Source organism: Ursus maritimus, unplaced genomic scaffold, assembly GCF_017311325.1.
Source record: "Ursus maritimus isolate PB19 unplaced genomic scaffold, ASM1731132v1 scaffold_19, whole genome shotgun sequence".
In the NCBI taxonomy this organism is placed as follows: domain Eukaryota; kingdom Metazoa; phylum Chordata; class Mammalia; order Carnivora; family Ursidae; genus Ursus; species Ursus maritimus.
Window position 1 is genome coordinate 39,191,928 of NW_024424341.1, and position 17,012 is coordinate 39,208,939.

Here is a 17,012-nt window from a genome sequence, read left to right on the forward strand (position 1 = left end):
CTCATTCGCACCATTCTTTCTCCCTAGTTCTGTCACCTCATTTCTAAGTTTTTTAAAATTTATGTTGTTCTTTTACATATCATTTATTATGTATGTATCTCTTTTACATATTATTTTATTTAAGGACTTTTTAAAGTAGTCTCTACACACAATGTGAGGCTTGAACTCACAACCCTAAGATCCAAGAGTCACATGGCTCCCTGACCGAGCCAGCCAGGTGCCCCATTATTTTCTTAAGAGGAAAGGTAGCTTGTTTTGAAATGGAAGGGTACAATTTTGGTCTGTCTTGTGGATACATCTTTCCTAGAGGCTCTCATTATCTGTAGGGACTGTTACTCTCATTTTCTTTTTTGTTATGATTTAATATGGGTTTTGACTTTGATACCTTGCTACGGCTCCTTTTTAGATAAAATATTTTTTCCTTAAATTTTAGAAGGAGGTGTGGGTCAGGGTCACCTTTATAATTTCGGAGTTCTCATTTCTGTTGATTCTTATTTAAAAAAAATATGGAGACGTAGTTTCTGAGATTGTTAAGATTTCCTGGCCCTGTTTCCCTCCCCCACTTGCGTCTGGCCCTTCTCGTCCCTCATCTCTGGTGTCTTTGGATGGACAGTTCCGAGACTCTACAGGGCCTCAGGCTTCGCCCACTGTTGGAGTGGATGAAAGCCTCTAGGCTCAGCTGCTCTCGTCCCACTGCCCCCCTCCACAGCCCTGTATTTCCCGTGAGTACCTGTTGCTGCTCACGGAATCCTGTGTTTGGGTCCATCAGACAGTGACACCGTGCAAGCTTTGTGATCTGGCTGGGTTTTGTTCATCTGCTATTTTGTTATCGTTGTTGTTTAAATTAATCGATATTTATTTTTTAGAACAGTTTAGGTTTATAGAAAAACTGAGCAGAAAATAGAGTTCCCTCTACTACCCCCCCAGAAGTTCCCCCTATTACTAGCATCTTGCCTTAGGGTGGTGCATGTGTGACAGCTGATGAGCCAGTGCTGATACTTCATTATTAACTGAAGTCTGTAGTTTACATTGAGATTCACTCCCTGTAGAGCACATTCTGGGGATTTTGCCAAATGGACTCCTATCCACCATAATGGTATCACATAATTCTTACACTGCTGGAAAATCTCCCATGCTCCACCCTTCCCCTCTTCACCGATACTTTACCGTCTCCTCGTTTGCCTTTTCCAGAATGTCATATAGTTGGAGCCATACAATATGTGGGTTTTTCAAACTGGCTTCTCTTGTTCAGCAATGTGCATTTGCGGTTCCTCCACGTCGTCTTGTGTCTTCATAGGTCATTTTTTATTGCTGAACATTACAGTTTATCCATTCACCTATTGAAGGACATCTTGGTTGCTTCCGAGTTTTGGCAATTATGAATAAGGTGATGAGAAAAATTCGTGTGGAGGTTTTTGTGGGCGCATGAGTTTTCGACTCAAGTTGGGTAATACCAAGGAGTCTGATTGTTGGATCGTATAGTAAGACTGTTTTGCTCTGTAAGAAATTGCCAAACTGTTCTCTGAAGTGGCTGCGCTGTTTGCATTCCAACCAGCAAAGAACAAGAGTTCCTGTTGCTTCAGCCCTCGCGGTATTTGATGTTGTCAGTGTTTGGATTCTAGCCATTCTAGTAGGCGTGTAGTGGCATCTCGTTGTTTTAATTTGCATTTCCCTGATGACGTTGAGCATCTTTTCATGTGCTTGTCACCCATATGTCTTCTTCAGTGGGCTGTATGTTCAGGGTTTTTCTGCCCTTGTTTTATTTGGGTTGTCTGTTTTCTTGTTGTTGAGTTGTAAGCTTTCTTTGTAGATTTTGGACACCAGTCCTTTATCAGAAATATGCTTTGCAAAAACTGTCTCCCAGTCTGTGGCTTGTCTTTTTGTTCTCCTTATAGTCTTTTGCAGAGCAGAAGATTTTAATTTTAATGAAGTCCAGCTTTCCAGTTGTCTTTCATGGATTGTGCTTTTGGCCTATCCCCAGGGTGATCACGAAACCCAAAGGTCACCTAGATTTCGCCTTTGTTATCTTCCGCATCTGCTTTTATTTGGGGTACTTTGGGGATATTTTGTCAGTTAGTTCTGTTGCAGAGTATATCCCTGGTATTGGGTTTTGCCATCTCATTGCTCTGTCTTTATGTGGAGATTCAGAGAGTCAAAACGTATGACACTTTACTGCTGCCACCTTCCCAGACCCTGTCTAACCAGACCCCCACTTCTAATTGGCTGTATTGAGGTACAGTTTACATACAATAAAAATTCCTATTTCGAAGGGTATAGTTTGATGCATACAATCATGTAACCACCACCACAACGAAGATACGAACATTTTCGTGTCGGTCCTCAGACCCGGCAGCCGCCGGATCTGCCTCTGCCACTAGAGCTTTGTCTTTACTAGACTTTCATATAAATGGAATCCCACAGTATGTAGTCTCTCGAGTCTGACTTCTGTTACTCAGCGTAATGCTTCTGAGGTTCAGCTCTGTCGTGTTGCTCGTGGTGGAGCAGGAGTCCTTCATGTGGGTGTGCTCTAGTTGGTTCCCAAGCTGACGGACCTGTGGTTGTTTGCGGTTTCTGGCTGCTCTGAACTTCCTGTGCTACGAGTCTTTGTAGACCTACATCTTCACTTCTCTCGGGTGAGATGTAGTAGAAATATGCTGTGTCATAGATAAGTGTGTGTGTGTGTGTGTGTGTAAGATTCTTTCAGACAGTCTGTACCATGTTACATTCTCACCAGTGCTGCCTAGGAGAGTTCCAGTAGGTCCACATGCTCAGCATGTGGGATTCTCAGTCTTTAATTTTTGCTGCCCTGTTGCATTTGCATGGATATTTGTTTGCATTTCTCTGGTGATAAAGAGTCTTGGAGCTCTTTTCACTGCTTATTTAACCCTTTGTATCTCCTTTATGAATTCTCTGTTCACAGTTTTTGCCCATTTTTTAATTTGAGTTGTCTTGTCGAGTACGTTATGAATACATTTGTTTGTCAGATATGTTGCCAATATTTTCCCTCAGTTGAAAAGTGGAAGTTTTTAATTTTGATGAAGTCTTCTTTATCCTTTTTTATTTTACGTTTTGTGCTTTTCATGCCATAAGAAATCTTTGCCTACCCCAAGGTTGCAAAGATTCTTCCCTATTTTTTTATTCTAGAAGTTTTATGGTTTTACATTTAGTCTATGATCCATCTCAAATTAAATTTTGTGTATGTGTGGTGTGGGTAAGGAGAAAGTTTTTTCCTTATGGATAATTGGTTGCTCCAGCATCGTCTATTCTAAAGACCTTCCTTTCCCCCTTAATTACATTGGCACCTTTGACATAAATTAAGAGACCATGTTTGTGAATTCTTCATTCTATTCCTTGGTCTCTTTGTCTACCCTTATGTGGTACCACATTGGCTTGATTGCTGTAGCTTTATAAGTAATCCTGGAGACTGGTAGGGACGTCTTCCAATTTGCCCATCTTCTTCAGTATCCTTCTGACTATTCCTTTGTATATCGATAGAAAATTTTAGAATCAGCTTGCTAGTTTGTACTTAGAAGCCTGATGGGATTTTGAGTGGCATTGCATTGAGTCTGTAGACAACTATGGAAGAATTGACATTTTAACAATACTGAGTCTTGTCCATTAACATGGTATATCTGTCACTCCATTTATTTAGGTCACCTTTAATTTCTCTAAGCAATGTGTTATACTTTTCAGTAGACTGATCTTGTCCTTACTGTGTTAACTTTATTCCTAGCATTTCATGTTTTTAGATGCTAATGTTATTTTTCTTTGAACTTAATTTTCTAAGATTTTTAATTTATTTGTTGGACAAAGACAGACACACCGAGAGAGGGAACACCAGCAGGGGGAGTGGGAGAGGGAGAAGCAGGCTTCCCGCTGAGCAGGGAACCCAACACAGGGCCTGATCCCAGGACCCTGGGACCATGACCCGAGCCGAAGGCAGACGCTTAACGACTGAGCCACCCAGGCGCCCCTGAACTTCATTTTCTGATTGTTTAGAAATGCAGTTGATTTTTGTGTCCTTACTTTGTATCCTGTGACTGTAACAGAGTGAATTAGTTTTGTACAGGACTGGTTGTGAGAGTGGAGTCAAAACAGGGGGCTGGAGGGTGTGGCTAGAAAGGGACTGTCCCCATGTGCCCAGGACCAGGGGTTTTGGGGGCACATATCTGGGTTTTTTGGGGACAGGTGAGTGGGAAAGATGGTGACAAGTGCTCTGGAGAAGGTGAAATGCAGCAAAGTATCAGGGGGCCTTTGGGGATTACGGGCAGGGAGGCAGTCTCTGAGGAGTCAGTTGCACCGAGGGCCAAAGGGTAAGGATCCAGCCACAGAAGACCTGGGGAAGACTGTTCTGGGGAGAGGAACCACGAGTCCCTTAGGTAGAAGTTAGCGTGGCATGTTTGTGGCACAGGGCAGGGCTCGTTGGCGGTGAGAGTGGGGGAATGGCAAGCAGGGGGGCTTCGGGGGCACCACAGAGGAGGGCTGGGGGCTGTTAGCCGGTGAGATTGATCGCAGCGGATGACCTCACCCCTGCCGCCTGGCCTGCTTGCCTACCAGTCAGCACTGTCCCCTCCGCCCTCCCAGCAAGTGACTCCTCTTCCCTGGCCTCTGCTGGGGCAGCTCACCACTCCCCGCCTTCATGCAGACTGTTCCATGTGTGCAGCGCCTTCTCCATACTCTTGCTAACACACGTGCACACCAACCACCCTCAGTACGCTTGACTGTGACCTGTCTTCCTTGACCACATGCTAGCCGTGGCCCGTCTGTCCGCGTGTGGGTCGGGGCAGGGGGTTCCCGTAGGACGTGGCTTATCTCGTATGCCTAGCGCCTTCTGCACAGTAGGTTCTCGATAAAATCCTGCTTGTTATGGGAACAAAGATCAGAAAGAGCTCAAGACAGGGATATTGAAGAACAATTTTTTTAAAGTGCAGTTAGGGAGTAAACAAACACTTGTAATTTATAATGAAGTTTTAAAATAATAAGATTAACAGGGGTGCCTGGGTGGCTCAGTCGTTAAGCGTCTGCCTTCAGCTCAGGTCATGATCCCAGGGTCCTGGGATCGAGCCCCGCATCAGGCTCCCTGCTCAGCGGGAAGCCTGCCTCTCTCCCACTTCCCCTGCTTGTGTTCCCTCTCTCGCTGGGTCTCTCTCTGTCCAATAAATAAAATTTACAGTAATAATAATAATATTAATAATAAGATTAACAAAAAGTCTTCCTTTAGATTTAAAGGGAAACCACTGTCCTCTGTGGGTACAAGAAGGTTCTGTCTCGTGTGTTGGCCAATTTCCTGGTTCATGTTTCCATCTCTGGTGGAGTGCTTTGGGCTCTTAGGTCAGGGGCTGATTTCTGCAGAGAGCTTTTTGGTTTAGATTGAGTTTGTTGTCTCAATATGTCTGCTGATTATTTTTCAGATAATACCCTTCTATATTTTGAATGCAACGCATTACTTCGGTCGAATCGTTGATAAACAAGTGGATCTTTACGCAACTCTGAATGCTGAAATGAATGAGTATTTTAAGGGTAATAGCAATAAAACGACCGTTGAAAAGGTGGAGAAACTTGGATTATATGGATTAGCAGAAAAAACACTTTTTCACAGGTAAAAGGTCTATGTCTTTCACCTCTAAGAGTCGTGAAGCAGAAGGCAACTTTCAGTGGTATCGAATCCCCATTTCCGCCCATGTCCATCTGCCCCGGTGTGCGCGGACGCAGCCTGGCTGCCCCCTGGAGGGGTGGTGGCGGTGTTGTGCTCCCCCCAGCTGCCTGGCATGGTTCTGCACCTGAGACTCACTCGTCGGACCCTGGGCTCGTGAGCGCAGAGCACGGAAGATGGTGTCATGCTTACACACTGACAGTTCCTGAGCCGTCCCTCTGTGCCGCCTACGTAGACGCCTCCACCTCACTTCACACTCATGTGATTCCCGGGAAGTGGGTCCCTCTTACAGATGAGCAGGCTGAGCCCTGGCGAGAGGACGTAGGCTGTGCAGCGTCGGCTCAGTACGCAGCGTGGTCCGGGTTCCGACCCGGGCAGTGAGCCTCAGGGGCCTGCCCACCCCCTCCCGTGCCATTCCTGGCTCCGCTCAGTCGAGAAACATGGGAACTTCGCCTCACTGGGTGGATTTTCATTGTGTTGTCCGATCAAGGGATTTGCTCTCTTCAGAAGTACTGCACATTTTTAATGCTTCTGTATACTTGAATTAATAAGCCATTCTGAGTGTTCTTGATGGCTCGAGCTAATTTTTATTACTAGTATGGAAAAGAACCTTGCAGTTTGGAGTCTTCTCAGATTTAATGAGTAGGTGGAGGCAAAGATGATTTTCCTTTGGGATCGCAGTGTTACGCTGAAGCCACGGTTGTTCTCTAGGGTCAAGGTACTGGAGATGAGCCAAAAAGAAGACACGTGGGGCCCGGATAGCGTCCTTGTACAGTTTATAGATGAAGGCCGGACTGGACTCGTCACGAGAGACCAGCTGCTGCGTCTGCCAGATGGTTTCCACACTCTGCCCCCCCAGGCGGTGGAGTTCATTGTTTGCAGGGCAAAACCCGCTGACAATGAAGTTGAGTGGAATCCAAAGGTAAGTTATTTGGGCTTTTTATACTCTGCTGACTTTCAGAATGTACACAGAACTGAGGTTTATTTGAATTTAGAATACTGAGTTTGGGTGAGATGCCTCATGTTCCCGAATAGTTGAAGACCCTTGTACGGGTGGCTGTCATCATCGTTAGCGCTCACAGTCTTAGAATCGGTGTAAGACACACATCACAGTGAGATAAGCTGGCTGTCAGCTTGTCCAGGATGGGGTGGGCAGCCCTCACCAGCCAGGCACAGACCAGACAGGTGGTCCCGCTCATCACCAGAGCAGTGAGTCTTCTTCCTAAGGATGCGCTTGATTCTTCAAAGGAAGGTTAAATTTCATGTAATCCGATTACTAGGACACAAAATAAGCCATTACGGTTGGCAAACTAAAAACAGTTTGGGTTATAAACAAGGTCAGACATGGTCCAGGGAATAAACAGGTGAGTGATTTCACAATACAGGACGTACACACAACACTGCTGTTGGAGGTTGGATAAGAATGCTCCTTATTAAGTAGCGGTCTTGTTCCTTCTGCAGAGTATTTACTGACTGTCCACTGCGGGCTGGTATCATTGGGCTCTGGGGATGTAGCCATTAGCAAGAAGGTCACGGCTCTTGTCTTCAGAAAACCTTTGGTCTGTCCAGATGATCAACCACAAGTATTTCTTGAAGAGGGGCCTCCGGAAATGGGGGAAGTTTCTCCCATGCATATTCTTTCAAATTACTGTGCAAGGTTCAAGGGGGATGGAAGCAGTCTAATCTCAATGAGCCAGCTCCCTCTTGTCTGCTGTATGGGAGCGAAAATGGACCTGAAAGTGCTCAGACGTGTCGTGTCTGCTGGGGGCCTACAAAACAGCAGCCACGTGCTGGGGACATGGTACACAGAAGCCCGGGGCCCCTCAGCTCCGTGTCTCTTCAGGCTCAATGAGCTTCCAAAGACAGACTTGTTGACCGTTCCCAGAGGAGAGCGAGGACACGTGGCCACAATGGGGAGCACGCAGTTTGGGGGGTCCAGGGGTGCCATTTGCCTCTCTCCTTCCTTAGCTCCCCTGTTAATTACTCTCATCCATGCAGGGGCACGATGGCCTCTGTGCCTGCCTCACTGGGTGGGGGTAAGGCTCAAGCAAAATGCATGGAAACGTTTTTTGCAAAACTATACAGCATAAACAAAATAAGATATTTTCCAAAAGCTTCAGAGAAGTTACCTGAGTGGTTTTTTTCCTAGGTTACTAGGTACATTCATCATAAAATTATTGGAAAATTGCATGATGCCAAAGTGATACTGGCTTTAGGAAATACTGTGTGGATCGATCCCATGGTGAGTATGCAGTTTTCTTTCTTTTTTTAAAAAGATTTATTTATGTATTTGTCAGAGAGGGAACGAGCACACAAGCAGGGGGAGTGGCAGGCAGAGGGAGAAGCAGGCTTCCCGCTGAGCATGGAGCCTGATGTGGGGCTCAATTTCAGGACCCCGAGATCATGACCTGAGCCAAAGGCAGACACTTACCCAACTGAGCCACCCAGGCACCCTGAGTATGTGGTTTTCTTAAAAGAAATCTGTTTTTGGATGGACCCCTTAAATTACATTATTCTAATTTGTTGCTTGAATAATGGTTTGCCTCAAGGAAGTGGAGGCTTTGAGGGGCTTTGTGTTAGGGAGAGTTGTTTTTTTCGATGTTATTTGGGTCACGAATTGTAGGTTTCTTTGTTTAAGGGAATCCCTTAACGTTGCAAGCCAACATTCACACAAAGGAAACAAGCTTCATGACACTCTCCTCGCTACATGTGACAGTCTCTGATATATACAGTTCTGTTCCATGTTTTCTCAAGCATTGGTTGTCCACCACTAAATCGGTGTCACAGTCCTCTGTCCACAACACTGGGGAAGGCCCGTGTGAGGGCTGGGGTCCCCACGTGGGATCGGTCACGTCGAGGACTCCAGGCCTTGGGCTTTCAAAGATAGGTTTTACTACGTTTACAGTTTCTGCCTCATTCCTTCACCAAATATTTATTGAGCACCCTCTATGTGCTAGGTCCTGTGTGGGACACTTGGCTTCTGTCCATGAACAGAAACTCCTATCCCATAGAGCTGACGTAGGGGTGGGCAGGACTGAGTATCAGACCAGGACCTGTACGTGGGGCCTCCCCGCATCCCCTCTGATGCCGGCATCACCGCCCTCTGACTGCTCGCATCCCAAGAACTCTGCTTTCCAATTTGAAGTTCTCTGTTGGACTTAAATCTTAATCAGTATGTTTATAACATTTAAAAGAATTCCGTTCATAAAATTGTTCTGCTGAAAGTTATTTTTATGAGAATGGAAAAGCCTTAACACCTACAAAGAGGAGTTTGGGTGTAAGATTTCAGAGGTCCGAGGAGACAGTGATTTTTAGTGGATTAGGTAAAGATTCCCAGTGCAGGTCAAATGAAGATTTGAGGTCTTGGTTTATATAATAGCATTCTGGTTCTTTACTGGAGAGAAAAAAAAATGGAAATTTTATTAAGAGATTTTTTTTTGAACAATAGCTAAGGAAATGAAGCGAAAAAGAAATCTGGTATTCTGCTCCCACAGCTCGTGTAGCGGCATCCATGGCATGGTAGAGCAGAGACAGACCCCCCCCCCCCACTTGCTTCCTTCTCCCCCTAGACTGCTCAGCCTCCAGTGTGAGGGGAGAAAGGCTCTTCTGCCATACCCAGATGGGAACACATCCCTGGTGTTGGCTTAGGAAGGTGCTCCCGCTGGTCGCAGCCGGCTCCCCCCCCAGCCGTGAAAGGGACGCCCAGTCTTGGGTCCGCACCGCCCATCAGCAGGAATCGCAAAGTTGCAGGACCTCATAGTTTGTGTAAGTTAAGAAGGATGAGAATCTTTTGGTTGCAGAAGGAAACTAGTGGAGGAAACTGCCCAGAACACAGGATTTAGGGCCATGGTGTAGGCCCTTTCTGGGTATCGACGTCTCTGAGCCTTAGGGTCCTTGTTGTTAAGAGAGGTAAAAAGTTAGATCTAGGAACTTTGTGTGTGGTCCCAGCATTACAGGGTCCCCCCAACCCCAGCCCTCATCGTACTTCTGCAGGGTGGGAGTGGGCTCTGGAAGAATCTCACATGTCCCCTCGGTTATGAGATCAGCTGGAAGCTGCAGAGAGAGGCCCACGATCGCGAGGTCACACGAGAGCGTTTCCCATTGATTTGAAAGTTCAAAGTCTGATTCCTGCAAATGGACTTCTTCTTTGATTCAAGGTGCACATTACAAAACTTTCAAATTTGAAGACGTCCGTTATTGATTACAATGTTCGTACTGAAATTTTGTCGACGGGAATGGGCATTGACAACTCCGAGCATGTGGAACAGCTCAGGACTTTACACGAAGGAGCTAAAATGCTACATGGTGCTGAAAGCCTGAGCCAGGCCCTGTAAGTGGGTTTTTGTCTCCCTTTGGGAAGTGCTGTTCTGTGGGAATAGAACTCAGGAGTTTAGAGACTGTACTACGATTTATTTACCCGTTCTGCCGATGGGAGACACTCCCCCCGCTCTGGACCACTTTGGTAGTACTGTCGACGTTCTCCTTCGTGTGTTTGGTGCACGTACGGAATTGCGGAGTCATAATTAGAGCTGGTGCCCAGTAGTGTTCCGGATTTGGTTGTCCCAGTTGGCACTTCCACAAGCCAAACAGGAGAGACCATGGAAGTCACTGGAAAAGTACACGGCATCCCCAGAGGGTGGTCACAGAGCAGGCTCAGTTATCCCTTGATTCTGGGGACGGGAAGGAAGGTGCCGTGACTAGTGCGGAAACGCGGGGAGAACCGTAGGTGTGGGGGTGAGCCGTCTGGGTGAGATCTTGTTTGGACCCTGTGGCCATTTGCAAGCATTGGGCTCCCACTCTGAAGAGGTGGAGCCCTGAGAAGGTGTTGAGCAGAGGAATGATTTAGTCAAAAGATCCTTGGCTACTCTGTTGAGAAGAGGCTGGGGGTGGGGGACAAAGGCTGTGCCAAGAGCTCAGGACAGGGTGCTGGTGGCTTGGGCTGGGACGGCTTTGTGGAGGTGGCAAGAAGTCGCTGCTTTCGGAATGTATTTGTAGGGAGCGTCTGGCCTCATGGAGGCTTGTTGGCGGGTCCTGGGTCCTGACAGCTGGGACCTGGATGAGAGCCCAAAGGAGTGAGTGTCAAGGTCCAAGGGCTGAGTCCTGGGGGCCCAGTGTTGGGAGGTGGGTGGCTGTGGGGACCCTGGAGGGGAGCCTGAGAAGGAGCAGCAGCAGCGTAGGAGGAGGCCGGGGAGGGCAGATACCCAGATGGTAGGTGAGGGGGTGTCTCAGAGCAGGGAGTCCCAAGCTTGGCAGACACTGCCAGGAGGCCTGAGGAGTGAGCGCGGCGAGCCGGCCACGGCGTCAGCCTGGGGCCCCTGGTGACTGATGAGCGCAGCAGAGTTTCAAAGAATGTTGCAAAGGTTGAAATACTTCAACCTGAAGTTGTTAATTTTTATCTTAATGAATTTGGGTGCCCGTGGGATTAGGAGACATGTCCGTTTCTACACACTTCCAGGAAACAAAAATCGCTCCATGCTTAATTATGAGATTTTTTTTTTTAAGACAAAGATGTCATTAGAGTTCAGTAGATTCGATGAACACGAGGCTCGGTCACTTCTGTGAGACACAGCAGCTGCACCCGAGCCTCGGCTCCGTCCTGCGCTCGGCCCTCGGCACGCTCGGTTTTGCACGTGTGCAGCAGTCTGGCGCACGTGAGGGCTCACACACAGGCAGGAGCGCAGAGGACTGAGAATGAGGGTGTACAGATGGCGGCTGCCCAGCAGAGACTCCGTTCAGGAGCTGGATCGGGAAGCTGTGGTGGTAATCTGGATCAGAACGAGAAGGGTACCATTCTTACAGCAGGCTGGGAAAGAGGACAGATCCTGGGGACGTGAAAAATCTGGAAGCCATAGGACTTGGGGTCTGACAGACGTCAGGGTTGTGACTGTAGAATTCTGAGCCCTGGGCTGGTATTGGCATGGTGGATGGTGTCACAGTGCTGGTTGGGGAGGAAGAGATCTCAAGTTGGTTTGAGACACGTCAAGTGTAAAGATTATGGAAAGCATAAGCCTGGAGCTCAGGAAAGCTGCTGGGGAAGACTTGTCTGCTGGGAGTGGAGGAGAGTCACCATTCGGGAAGTGTGTGACAAGGAGGGATGGAACCCCAGTGGATGGGGGTCTGGTGAAGGAGCGAGAGCTGGGGTGGAAGAGAGGGGGTTGGAGGGTCTGGTGCTGCACCGTGGGGAGCATGAGGCCTGGGGAGGGGTCTCTGCCTGGGTGGTTGGAACACAAGATGCTGCCTTCGCCATTTGTGGGATGCCACTCACAGGCTTCATGTGTGTCGACCGGAAGTCCCTTTGGAGACACACACGCACACCCCCCATGCCATAGTTGTGTGTGTGCACATGTGCACACATGCGTGCACGTATATATATGGGCTTGCTCCTTCAGGCTGGAATTATCTCTCAAAGGATACACAAAAAATGAATTAGATTGTCACCTATGAGGAAGGCAGTTGGGTGGCAGGGGAACAGGGATGAGAGATATTTGCTGTGTAAGACCTTTTCATTTATTTCAAAACATTGAGCCACATGAAAGTGGTTATCTGCTCAAAAAAAAAAAAAATTAACATTTTTAAAGAATGAGGCAGCCCTCTGTGTACTGATACAGAGTAATCTGTCTCTAAGTATAATCAAAGGGGCAGAAAAGTGAATGGAGTAGGTTCCCAGGTGTTTAAACAGTGTGTATGTGTGTTTTAGATGCAGATGGCATTATATGCTTGTTTATGCAAAGATCGTTTCTAGAAGTAGCCCCACACTGGTAAGGGGGTGTCTCGGGGAGGAGGAGCTGAGGGACTAGGGCAGGGGCGCAGGATGCTTTTACTTCCTCCCCTTTTATTCATTTTGAAATGGGTAGCAGGGCTGGTTATTCTCAAATGATTTCAAAGGGAACTTTTTTGGTTAATGAGTTAATGCACTTATCTGCCAGTATGTATCGATGATGTACTCTGGCCTTGCACAGGGGCCGCAGCAGGGAGCAGAGCTGGCGGCCCTGCCCGCATCCAGGAATGAGTCCTGACCCCTGGGCAGGTCTGAGGGTGTGGTGAGTGCCTGGTGGTCTGTTGGGGCCTGTCTTCCTCTTCTTGCTGGGATGGCCCCATGGAGAGCCAGAGTTTGCTGTCTGTCCGACTCCAAGTTAACCTTCACCTCTTCCGTCCAGCGCGCCTTCTCCAGCGGAAGATGCTGCTCGTCTGCAGAGCCCACGGCCACAGGACAGCAGCTCAGAAAGAGGTGCGGACTCCGAGACAAAGCCAGAAAACCAGAAGCATGGTTGGTGATTTAATACATGGCTCACTTAGGGGCATCAGGTGGGGGGGGGGGGGCTCAGTCGGCTAAGCGTCTGCCTTCAGCTCAGGTCATGATCCTGGGGTCCTGGGATGAAACCACTGTTGGGCTCCCTGCTCAGCAGGGAGTCTGCTTCCACCTCTCCCTCTGCCCCTCCCCCCGCCCGTGCTTGCTTGCTGGCTCGCTCTGTGTCTCTCAAATGAATTTTTAAAAAAATCTTTAAAAAAAAAAACAAGGCTCACTGAAAATCATGAAAGCTTGGAAGTTTTCCAGTGTTGAGGCTTTCCACTTTTAGAGGAATTCTATAGAAGGTGACATAAACTGGTATTAGCTAACTTCCTATTTTTGACAATTCTGCTTCCAGTGTTTTTTTCATAGCTTTTCCCTTTTTGTTAATGGAGGTGTAATGTTCATCCAGGGAAGTACACACAGCTCATCAGAATTCTTTACGTGTGTGTCTCTGTCCACTGACCGCACCCGGATGAGGCGGTTGAACGTTTTCAGAGCCCCAGGAATCTCCCTCTCACATCTTTCCCACCTGAAACCCTTCCCAGGAGCTGCTGTCCTAGTGTCCATTGCCGTCAGCTCTGCTGAATTAGAAGCATAGAGTGGGCGCTCCGGTGGCCGCTGTCGCCCGGCGTTTGTCTGTGAGACTCAGCCAGGTGATTACAAGGAGCGGTGCTACCTTCTTACTGCTGAGCGGTATTCTGTGATACGAATATACCACAAGTTACTCTCTGTTCACCTGTTGATAGGCACTGAGGCTGTTTTCAGTTTTTGACTAGTATTAGAGATGCTGTGAACATTCTTGCCCAAATCCTCAGATGGAAGATTCAAGGGTTTTAGACCGAGAAGTTCAGATGGCATTGTTTTGGGAAGTGCCGTGTTCAGCACTGGTTCTTTGCGTAGATTGGCGACCAGATGCCTTCCCCTCTGGTGCGCATCCCTGGGCCTCGCGGGTTAAGGTGGCCACCAGCAGTAACGCCTCCCATGTCAGAGTGACTTTACTTACCTGATTGTTTAATTATAGTATTTGTTAGAGCCTGTTTTTATTAATTCTAAGTGTGGTGCATTTTATTTTTATTTAATTATTCTTTGCAAGTGGATACTCGGAAATTGATACCTTTGTCAGTAGTTCCTTGGCTAAAAGTTACATGAAGTGTGAGAAAGCACAGGTAAGTACGTGGAGTGTATGGTTACGTACAAATAACTTATTGGAACGTTTGACTTTCTGCCCAGAAACTTTACCTGAAAACCCGAGTGATTCTTCCCTTCACAGAACCACAGAGCCTCTGAAAAGGTACGTCCCACCCACGGCCGGGGTCTGCTTCCCTCCCCCCTCAGTGAGTGAATTGTGTGCCCTTGTAAGCCATCGTCTTCTCTCTTAGCTTCCACCCACAGATAAAGTGGTTCCAAAAAGATGATGTGGTCATACTGAAGATAAGAATAAGGAACGTAGAAGATTACAAATGTAAATATTTCCGAGATAGAGTCATTTTCAGGTAGGTTCACGTATGTCTTGTAGAGTGTAGTCGAAATCACTTTTAACATGTTAAAAGACTGGCCTTTCTTTCTGTACCCCTAGTGGCTGGGTGGGAGAGAAGTTGTACTTGGCCGATATGGAGCTGCAGGCCAACATCGTAAAAGACGCCTGCAAATGCACGATCGTGAACGAGGAACCTGTAATCACTCTTGCAAAAGAGACCAGGGGACCTTGGTGCAGCTTGCTCAAACAGAGGGTGAGTGGAAATGAACCATGCCTGGTCTCAGTGCCCTGAGCGTGACTGACTTTGTCATTTAATGTCACCTGTTCTGTTGAACAGAATCCTAATGTGGCTTTTGATTTCGATCACTGGGAAGAAAAGGAAGAGGACAGCCAGTTCCCCCAGGGTAAGAGGGGGTGCGCCCACTTCCTGGGGAGTCGCAGGTCTGAAGGCCATGGTTTGAGGACTGTGGCCCTCGTGGGAACAGGTCGTTACTGTGAGGCCCTTAGGATGGCTTTTCTCCTTGTGGTCGATCTTGGTGCTAAATGTTCTGGTCTGAGGAGGCATCAATTCTTAATTATAAGCATACCTTCTTATAACCCTTTTACAGAGTTTCTTCAGGAGGGTAATTAATTTCTAAGCAGGCACATTTTACCCACTCATTTCTTGTCTAAAATAATGAAAATATAAAGTAAGTCACAAAATAGGTAGAGCTCTAGAACCTAAGGAACTTTTTCTGCATTGGCCAAAAAAATGGCAGGGCTCGGGGGTGGGGGCGATGTGCTCATTAGTCTGTAGTTAACAGATTGTTCAATAACATCAAACTCTTGTAGCTGCGAATTCTACAAACCTGCAGCGCCAAGTGGCAGAGCTGGCTGAGAGCAGTGACCGGCCGTCGGACAACGACGGAAGTGAGAGTGAATGAACACGAGTCCAATCCGGAAGGGTGGCCTGAACCGCACACGGACAGACGGACACGCTGTGTGACTGGGAGCTCAGGAAACAAGCCGTCATGGCCAGACCTGTCTTTGACTCAAGAGTAGATTCTGACCAGGCATCATACTGTGGCACTGCGATCGGTACTGGTGGGAGATGGGCTGCGGGGATAATCAGAGGGGGTGGGCGCTGGTCTGACCCGGGCCCAGCGTCCACCGGCCCCCTCGGGCCCGCACTGCCTCTCGCACGGAACCTGTCCCAGCACAGTCGCCTTGAGCAATGGGGAGCATGGCGTGCCATTTGGGGGATGGATTGTCCTGTCCGGAGCTAGTCTGTTCACTTTTCGCGGAGACCCGGCTGGTACCTTGCCGAAACCCTGGTGTTATGCATGTAGGTGGAGGTTTCCGGCTTACAAGCGCGTGCTTTCCACCCTGAGCTGGCTGGGATTCAACAGACCCTCTGTTCACCTGTGCCTGTAGTATCCTGAGGAGACCGGTGGCGACCCACGGATCGACCAGGGGCGAAAGCACGGTTGCCTCGGCCGCCGCCAGCCAGACCCAGGGCTTCTGGGGGTAAAGGGGCTGCTTCGGAAGAACCGCCTGACCCTAAACAGTCCTGGGCACGCGGGACGAAGGTTTCTCTTTAGTGGAAATGGAAGAGGACGTGTGGGGCGCCTGGAGGTGGCCCTCAGAAGAGCCGCATGTGGGGAGCCCTCACGGCACTCACGACGCTATCCCGGAGGAGGGTGTCCGGCCGTCACCCCCTAGCTGCAGGAGCGCCCTGAGCCGGACTTCCCGTGTGAACTGGAAGAGTTGCAGAGGGGAGCGAGACGCCAGCCCTGCGTCTGTCTTCAGCAGGAGGCGGTGGCTTTGCCTAGAGGCAGGAAAGAGGTGACCGAACGTGACCGTTGTCTCTGCCCCCGAGACCTTTATTATTACACAGCAGAAAGCACAGATGTCCCGGTAGATAAGCCACCGCCTGAACGAAAGGTAAACTGTCACCAGGCTGTCCTGTGAGCAGGTTTGGATCACACTCTCTCAGTTTCCTCATCTGTAAAAGAAGACCTTCCGCTCGCTGCGTGGCCTCGTCGTCCTCCTCTGGGTGCTGCCCCTGGACGCTGCTGGGCAGGGGAGCCTCGAGGGAGGGAGGTGGGGGCCCGGGCCGCCGGTGGGAGGACGCCAGCTGGCTGCTGCCGGGCTTCCCATGGGCTGCTCCGTGGGTGTCAGGATTGGCACACGAAGTACAGGGGTGACCGTCCTTTTTCTGGGCTAAATCGGGCAGGCTCTTCAGGAGGTCAGAAGTCCTGGTGTCTTTGCTGGCAAAGGTTTGACTCTGCGGAGCTCTTGTAATGTCCTCAGCAGGTGTCGGCTTCTGTAGGTAGAGCTTTTGCTCCCACTGGGGGAGGCCTCTGGGCAGGTGGCCAGGCCGCCTGGGTGCACTGGCTTGCCCCGTGATTGCTGGCCACCTGCCGGGGACGCTAGCTTATATTCACTCTCTTTTGTAAAACATAGCAAATAATAAGAGCAAATAATAAAGCTGCATAAATCGGGGCGGGAGTCCTGGTTCACAAACAATGGAAGGGGGATCGTGGGGGAGCTGGGCTAGATGTTTAAATCTTGATTTCTTTGTTTCAGACATTTAAATTTACTATTTGAAG

At 48.6% G+C, this 17,012-nt stretch overlaps 3 protein-coding genes across 4 annotated transcripts in view; 2 read left to right on the forward strand and 1 right to left on the reverse strand.

The window, feature by feature from the left end:
- TDRD12 (tudor domain containing 12) overlaps positions 1 to 9,992 on the forward strand; it is a 53,644-nt gene extending 43,652 nt beyond the window's left edge. The window contains exons 23-26 of the mRNA XM_040633693.1: positions 5,412 to 5,599; positions 6,365 to 6,575; positions 7,803 to 7,895; positions 9,811 to 9,992. Coding sequence (XP_040489627.1) covers positions 5,412 to 5,599; positions 6,365 to 6,575; positions 7,803 to 7,895; positions 9,811 to 9,987 — 669 coding nt within the window. The 3' untranslated portion in view covers positions 9,988 to 9,992. The remainder of the gene's footprint in view (positions 1 to 5,411; positions 5,600 to 6,364; positions 6,576 to 7,802; positions 7,896 to 9,810) is intronic.
- Positions 9,993 to 11,224: 1,232 nt separating this feature from the next.
- Positions 11,225 to 17,012, reverse strand: part of SLC7A9 (solute carrier family 7 member 9) — a 30,141-nt gene continuing 24,353 nt past the window's right edge. The window contains exon 14 of one of the 2 annotated variants that reach the window (XM_040633697.1): positions 11,225 to 11,418. The gene's annotated coding sequence lies outside the window, so the exon portion shown is untranslated. Of the gene's footprint in view, positions 11,419 to 16,232; positions 16,821 to 17,012 lie in introns of those variants that run through there. The other variant, XM_040633696.1, reaches the window with a different exon arrangement.
- On the forward strand, positions 14,050 to 15,378 carry LOC121103453 (putative ATP-dependent RNA helicase TDRD12). Its single transcript, XM_040633698.1, has 5 exons — positions 14,050 to 14,235; positions 14,324 to 14,437; positions 14,521 to 14,674; positions 14,759 to 14,825; positions 15,253 to 15,378. Exons 1-5 carry the CDS (start codon positions 14,090 to 14,092, stop codon positions 15,342 to 15,344), a joined length of 573 nt encoding a protein of 190 aa, XP_040489632.1. The 5' UTR covers positions 14,050 to 14,089; the 3' UTR covers positions 15,345 to 15,378.